The sequence below is a fragment of the Buceros rhinoceros genome, unplaced genomic scaffold, assembly GCF_000710305.1.
Source record: "Buceros rhinoceros silvestris isolate BGI_N320 unplaced genomic scaffold, ASM71030v1 scaffold39814, whole genome shotgun sequence".
Classification (NCBI taxonomy): Eukaryota; Metazoa; Chordata; class Aves; order Bucerotiformes; family Bucerotidae; genus Buceros; species Buceros rhinoceros.
Window position 1 is genome coordinate 1 of NW_010409547.1, and position 913 is coordinate 913.

The 913-nt window shown below is 59.6% G+C and overlaps 1 protein-coding gene across 1 annotated transcript in view; it reads right to left on the reverse strand.

Annotated features, from left to right (window-relative positions):
* Positions 1–141: 141 nt before the first annotated feature.
* LOC104492682 (GTP-binding protein SAR1a) overlaps positions 142–913 on the reverse strand; it is a gene marked incomplete at its 3' end in the record, with an annotated part of 3,570 nt that continues 2,798 nt past the window's right edge. The window contains exons 4-5 of the mRNA XM_010135268.1: positions 602–705; positions 142–273 (exon numbers count right to left, since the gene is read on the reverse strand). Coding sequence (XP_010133570.1) covers positions 142–273; positions 602–705 — 236 coding nt within the window. The remainder of the gene's footprint in view (positions 274–601; positions 706–913) is intronic.

Here is a 913-nt window from a genome sequence, read left to right on the forward strand (position 1 = left end):
ACTCTGGCGGCCTCAAAACCTGCCCCAGGGCCTCATTTATTATTAAACACTCGCCTTCCCCCGCACTGTGGGCGGGAACAGCTCAGTTAGTTTCCACCCTCCCCAGCCCACGGCCGGCCCGCGGCGCGGATGCCCCCTTACCTTTCCTGTGGTCTGTCCGTAGAGCCCAAAGATCTCCCGCAGCTTCTCCTCGCTGATGGCCTCTGGTCTGTCGATTTTGTTCCCCAGGATAAGGATTGGCACGTTGGATATTGTTTCATCCGTCATGAGCGCCTGCGGGCAAGGCAGAGGGAGAGTGAAGCAGGGGCAGATCAAACAGTCAGGGCTTGAGGAAAAAACACTGTTTCAGCTCTGTGACCCGCAAGGGAGGGCTATTTTCTGGGGCTGCAGGAGAGGAGGTTCTCCAGAAGGGTTTTTCATGGGCTGTTAGAAACCTCTCCAAAGGCTGCTGAAGAGCCACTGGTCCACCACCAGCAAAGGCATCCAGGCTTTTCCAGCTCTGGGAGAGGACACACCGACCCACACGGATCCGGTCCCAGCCCCCTAAACAGATGTCGCTCTTCAGAGGTCTGGGGGGAGGAAAAACAATGGTCTACTTTACATTAAGCTCCACTTTGGATTCCATAAGCCGCGAGTGATCCGCGCAGTCCACCAGGAAGACGATCCCGTTGATGGCTGGCAAGTAGTTCTTCCACACCCGACGAGCTGCAGTGCAGAAGCGACAAATGCCACCCCGTGAAAACGCTGTGTGAGGCGACAGGAACACCGCAGTGCCCAGCGAGGAGCCACCCGCCCTCCTTCCCGTGATGGCTTCAAGACAGAGCAAGGCCTGGGAAGGGCCCGGCCGCGGCAGGCGGTTCGCAGAGCCGGCTCGGCCGCGGGAGCCTGCTGGCGCCGGGAGGCCACCTCCCAC